The sequence below is a fragment of the Stenella coeruleoalba genome (genome assembly GCF_951394435.1).
Source record: "Stenella coeruleoalba genome assembly, chromosome: 1".
NCBI classification, from domain to species: domain Eukaryota; kingdom Metazoa; phylum Chordata; class Mammalia; order Artiodactyla; family Delphinidae; genus Stenella; species Stenella coeruleoalba.
The window spans coordinates 20,582,872-20,588,871 of record NC_137169.1 but is presented as its reverse complement, the minus strand read 5'-3'; the positions used below and the strand labels follow the sequence as shown (position 1 = coordinate 20,588,871).

Here is a 6,000-nt window from a genome sequence, read left to right as displayed (position 1 = left end):
GTGCTCTAGAGCCCGCGAGCCACAACTACTGAGCCTGTGTGCCAGAACTACTGAAGCCTGCACGCCTAGAGCCCGTGCTCTGCAACAAGAGGAGCCACCGCAATGAGAAGCCTGTGCACCTCAATGAAGAGCCACCCCCGGTCCCCACAACTAGAAAAAGCCCAGGCGCAGCAATGAAGACCCAACGCAGCCAAAAATAAATTAATTAAAAAATATATATATTAAAAAAAATAGACTGGAGCGGATATTTCATGGGAAGGGGCATCCTACAGGGTGGGAGCTCAGGCATTCTTATTCAAGTGTTGAAGGGAAGAGTGACTCTGGAACTTGGGGACATCTGGACTGACAATTTGTTTCCCCAAGCCAGGTAATTTCTATTAGTGGGTTTTGCCCAAAGAGTCAGCACTCAGGAAAGTTCCTGGTTGAGATGTTGGTGGCTTGGAACTGTGTTTCTGGAGTCCACCGAGTTCCTGGGGGGCCGTCCCGACCTTATGAAAGTTAGAACAAGCTTAACTGTACAAGCCACACTTTTTACCTTCCAAAACATGTTCACACTCACTTGCTCATTTGATCTTCAGGTTATGCTGTGAGATGAGCACAGATTTTGATCCTCATTTAGCAAGTGAGAAAACTGAGGCTCAGAGAAGGGAAGTAATATTTGAGTTTTGGGGTTTAGCTGCTGAGAAAGCGGTTGTGGACTCCCACTCTACCCATCACCATTTCCTAGTTCTTGAATCTTCCCTCTGGTGCCTGGGGCAAGACACTGCTTGGTGTCTCAGAGCATCAGCTTCCTTTCCTCCTCCCTAGATGCCTTTCCAGGCTCCTGCAACTCTGTGGGTGAAGTTTCTATACTTCCTCCAGCACTACCAAGTCCACTGTTCCTGCATTCTCTCTTGCTCACCCTTTCAACAAACACTAGCTGAGGACCAATATACTGTGTGCCAGGCCTGGTGCTAGGTGCTTGGGATAGAAATGAACAAAACACAGCCCATACCTTCGAGTTCACAGACTGGGTAGGGAGAAAACACATCATCAGCTAACTCCAAAGCTGTGTGATATACAAAGAGATGGAGTGAGAGCGTCTGGGGATCCCAAAGGACGACTGCCAAACCCTGTCTGGGATGTCCTTTTTGGCTTCCTGGAGGTGTCATTTGAATTTTCCTAAAGGATGAGTAGAAGTTAGCCAGGCAGAATCCAGTGGAGGCAGGAACATGTTCAGGTCTTGTGAGCAGTATGGGGATAAGTTATGAGAGCTGATGCTGGGGCTCAGCGGGGACCAGATCAGACAGGACACTGGCTGTCAGGCTAGGATGTCTGGGCTCTCTCTGTGGGCAGAGAGGAGCCACTCCAGGATAGATGCTGGGTCAGATTTGTGATTATAATGGAGTATGCTGCGGACACAAAAGACTGAATGGGGGACTTCCCTGGTGGCGCAGTGGTTAAGAATCCACCTGCCAATGCAGGGGACATGGGTTCAATCCCTGGTCCAGGAAGATCCCACATGCCGCGGAGCAACTAAGCCCATGCGCCACAACTACTGAGCCTGCGCGCACAACTACTGAAGCCTGCGCACCTAGAGCCCGTACTCTGCAACAAGAGAAGCCACTGCAATGAGAAGCCCGCGCACCGCAACGAAGAGTAGCCCCCGCTCACTGCAACTAGAGAAAGCCTGCGCGCAGCAACAAAGACCCAGCGCAGCCAAAACTAAATAATTAAAAAAAAAAAAAAAAAAAGACTGAAGGGAATTAGTAGCCTGTGGCAAAGAAAAAATGCGGTAAACAGGGAGAATGGAAAGGATGGGATGGATCCCACAAATATTTAGGGAACGATATTGATGGGACCAGGAGGAAGACTGGATGTAGGAAGTGGGGGAAGGGGTCAGGGATGGTGCTCAGGATTCCAGCTGTGATGATGGGGTCCAGGGTGGACAACCTAGGGTGGTGGGTGGGACAGAAAATGTTGGTTTCACTGCACAGAGAAGCGGAACACACCCAGGTCAGGGACTCAGTACTATGTGTGTCAGTGGTGTTCACCAGAGCTCCAGTGCAGCCTTCCCTGCTCCTGTGGGGAGGCTGCTAGCTCAGAACCTGCAAGCCAAGGCCAGCTCAGAAGCTGAGCTGCTAGTGTCACAATCTCCTTCCATCATAAGAAGACTTACCTCTTGGGCCCTTACTTTCTAATCTATAAAGTGAGGAGGTTGAGAAATACCAGAAGCAGAAGACCCTGGTTCATAAAGCTTTGAATCTTGCCGGACTGGCAGGTCCCCACTCACTGACTGTTATCTCACAGTTTCTTTTGCTGGTTCTCCCCACTCCAGGTCACCTCTAAATGCTAGCATGTGCTGGGGCTCAATCAGTCTCCTCCTCTGCTCAGTCCCTACAACAGCACTTCTCAGCTCTAACGTGCACACAAATCACATGCAGATCTCATTGAAATTAGACTCTGACTGAGCAGGTCTGGGGATGGGCCCGAGATTCTGCACTTCTAACAAGCTCCCAGGTGATGCGGATGCTGCCGGTCCATGGACCACACGATGAAAGTCCAGCTTCCTGGCTCTACAAACTTTCTCCAAACTAATGACTCCCAAATTTATACTTCCAATCCAGACCTCTCTCCAGAACTCCGACTTCTAATTACAACTCTTGGTTGACACCTCCATTTGGATACCTTAAGGCATCTCCCAGAGTTCTCAAACCTGCTTCCCCCCAACTTCTCCTTCAGTACTCAACTGCTCGAGTCAAAAACCTACAAGGTATCTGTGCGTCTCCTTTTTCTCTTAGCCTCTACATCCAAACTGACAGCAAGCAAGTGCGGTCTACTTTACCTCCGAAGCATATCCGGACCCTGTCTTCTCCCTCCCCATCTCCACTCCCACCACCCTAGTCCAGGCGACCTCCTCTCTCGTGTGAGCTACTGCAGAAGCCACCGACCTGGCCGCCCTGCTTCTTGCCTGCCCTCTCCCCGCATCATTTCTCTACATGTTAGAGTCGTCTTTTTAAAATATAAATCAAATCATGTCACTCTCCTGCTTAATTAAATTCTTTTAGGAGCTAGCATCTCATCTAGAATTAAATCCTAACTCCTTACTCTGGCCTACATAGCCCAGCATGCCTGGCCCTGGCCCTGACACCACAGCCCTGTCAGCTTCTCTCCAGTCCCTGAGCATGGCCAGCCTGTTTCCTCCTTGGAGCCTTTGTCCTGACTCTGCCCTCTGCTTCCTGGTCCTGGCTGGGCCCTTCTCATCATTCAGATCTCAGCTTGTGGGTCACCTCCCCTGAGAGGCCTTCCCTGATCACCTCATCTCTCATCCCAATTTAACTCCGCATGTCTCATCAGTAGCTGACCTTTGTTTACTTGTCTGCTTCCCCACTGGAAGTAAGACCCAGGAAAACAATGACCTTGTTTTCCACTTGGTTCACCAGCATCTGGAACAGGGCCAGCATAGGTACTCAGAAAAAAATTGTGTTAGGAAATGTCATTCCCCCTCTGGGCCTCAGTTTCCCCATCTATTAAACAGGGATAATAATATAATAGCATCTTCCTCACAGGGTTGTTAAGATTAAGTGAGAAATACGTGTAAGGTCCTGGCACTTGGTCACTAGTGGCTAGTAATCCCATTACTACGATCAATACCATATTGGAATCCCTGACAGGAATGTGTGGGCAGAGCCAGCGGGACTCCCACATGCTCCCCAACTGAGCTCCAAGCAGCTGGGTCAATTGGCCCTGGCCCACTACTTGTCACTGCCAAAGTCCTCAACACCCAATAGCAGAGGGAGGGCAAATCCAGGGATGACAAGCGGAGACAAGCGAGCTTCAACTCAACTGTAAGTTTATTAGAAAGGCCGTGGACAGATGAACCCTGAGTTACCAGCTGAGGAAGGAATGAAAAAAGCCCCTGCCCCTCTTGGCCTGCCCCACAGGCCTCCTGTGGACTCTGTCCTGTGGCAGACTCCAACAGAAGTCAGCCAAAAAGTGCTTTCCAGATGCTCCTTCAGGGGCTGCCCGACCTGACTGCAGAGGACCCAGTGGTACGGCCAATGTGGATGCTGGTGCCTGGAGCTGGGAGCCGCGGGGCCTTGGTCCTCTCCTCTAGCAGAAAGTGGTTCCAGAAGCCCCAACAGAACAGAAGAGAAAAGGAGCCGATGGGGATAGAGCAAGTTCTGCCGAAGAGCCAAGGGCTCTGGAAGGCGGCGCTGGGCCGCCTTGGAGGTGGGTGCAGACGGCTACACATGGCCAGTTGTAGGGGTCCCCCCAGGGGGACCCCGAAGCTGCTCTAAGGAGTCTCAGCTACAGACAGCCCTAGTGCGACTCAGTGCCCCTCCTGGGGCTGCACTGGCTACTTCTGCTCCCAGAAAGGCAAATGGATCTTGTAAAAACCCATGGTGGTTGGTGCCATTTCTGTCTTAAAAGAAGACAAGAGTTTGTACAGTGAATCGATTTCAACCAGCAGAGCCTGAACCGAGAAGAGTGCGTCCTGGGGGAGGAGAAGGCACTTCTTACGTCCTCCCCGGGGTGATCTGGGCCCCCTCGGGGCTCCGCTCCCTCTGGCCCTGTGACTGGGGCCCGCTCCCTCTGGGAAGTACGCTGCCTCCGTCGAGCTAGCACTGCCCTGCGGCCCGGACGCTCTGGCCCCTCACAGGGTGGTCGATGGCAGCTTCCTCACCCGCCGCTGGGCCAGGATGGACGACTCGATGGGCTTCAGCTGAGGGGTGGGCTTGGAGCTGTTGAGCGCAGAGTATGTCGCTGCCATGGCTCCCTGGGGGAGGAGGTGGGAGTCAGTTCCCGGGTGGGAGGCGCATGTGCTCCAGGGCCAGGCCAGCCCCTCCCAGTGTTCCACAGCCCCCACAGGCCCCTGTTAATCCCGCCTTGGTGGTTCTTCATGGTCATCAGTCCTGCCTCATCCCTCAGACTGGAGGCTTCAGAGCTCAGGGGCTGGGCCCCCTAGAGGACCAGGGGGGCCACGAGTGCACTGTAGACACCCCTGCATGTCAGACTGGGGCTCCCTGGGAAGAGACACACATGGCATCTCCTGGCTCTGCCACCCCAAGTCCCTGCCCATGGAACCTTGACCTGGCAGCCTGGGTGTCTGTACCTTCACAGTCTGCAGGTCCTGGTGGGATAGCTGGCTCTGGGGGAGCTTGTCTTTCTGGGTGATCCACGGGTGCTGCAGGACCTGCTTAGCTGTGAGGCGCTGGTGCGGGTCCACATGCAGCATCTTGGATACCAGGTCCTGGGGGAACAGCAGGAAGGGGTTGGTGGGAAGGGCTAGCAGGGGCGCACACAGCTGTGTCTGTAAGGCAGCCATCTCCTGCCATCTCCCGCCGGGACCCTTGCAGTGGCCCCTTCGATCCACTCTCCACACCACGGCCTCCCCGAGCACATGCCCTTCTTCAGGACTTCTTCCTGGAAGGCCGTTTCCTTTCTCTTTCACCTTCTAGGAGCCATGCAGGAAGGTGGGAACCTAAGGCTGGGGTTGGGCAGCTTCAAAACCCGACTCCCCTGCTCATCAACTGCATCTCCTGGGCAAGTTACTTTAACTCTCTGAGCCCCAGTTTCGCCTCTGAGAAACGGGATAACAAAAATACCTGACTCATAAGGTTAATGCAAGGTGGCACTGTTCATTAAGGGCTCAACCTCTGTCTGACACAGAGGTTCCCATGACTGGAACCCATTGCTAACAGTGAAAGCTCAAACGTCCCCTCCTCTGAGAAGGCCTCTCTGCCCGGTAGCCTGGGGCTCTCCTCGTGTCTCCACTGCCTGTACCCCTGACCAGGAGGACCTGCCTCTCCGCACCTGGCATCTCTGTTCCTTGTGTGCAAGCCTGTCTCTCACCTCACACTAAGTTTTCCCACGGCAGGGGCTGTGATGATGCAGCCCTCTGTTCCCCTACAGGGCCCAGAACACGGGAAGGGCCAGTAAATGATCACCAAGTTGTTTTCAAACAAGGTGTGGGGGGCAGTCTGCCTGGGAATCTTTCACTTGGAGAAATAGGGCAAC

General features: G+C 53.3%; 1 protein-coding gene across 1 annotated transcript in view; it reads right to left on the bottom strand.

The window, feature by feature from the left end:
* Window positions 1–3,819: 3,819 nt before the first annotated feature.
* The window catches only part of RPS6KA1 (ribosomal protein S6 kinase A1), a 36,129-nt gene continuing 33,948 nt past the window's right edge, over window positions 3,820–6,000 (bottom strand). Inside the window, exons 21-22 of the mRNA XM_079914626.1 lie at window positions 5,096–5,233; window positions 3,820–4,759 (exon numbers count right to left, since the gene is read on the bottom strand). Of these exons, the coding sequence (XP_079770752.1) occupies window positions 4,637–4,759; window positions 5,096–5,233 (261 nt within the window). The 3' untranslated portion in view covers window positions 3,820–4,636. The remainder of the gene's footprint in view (window positions 4,760–5,095; window positions 5,234–6,000) is intronic.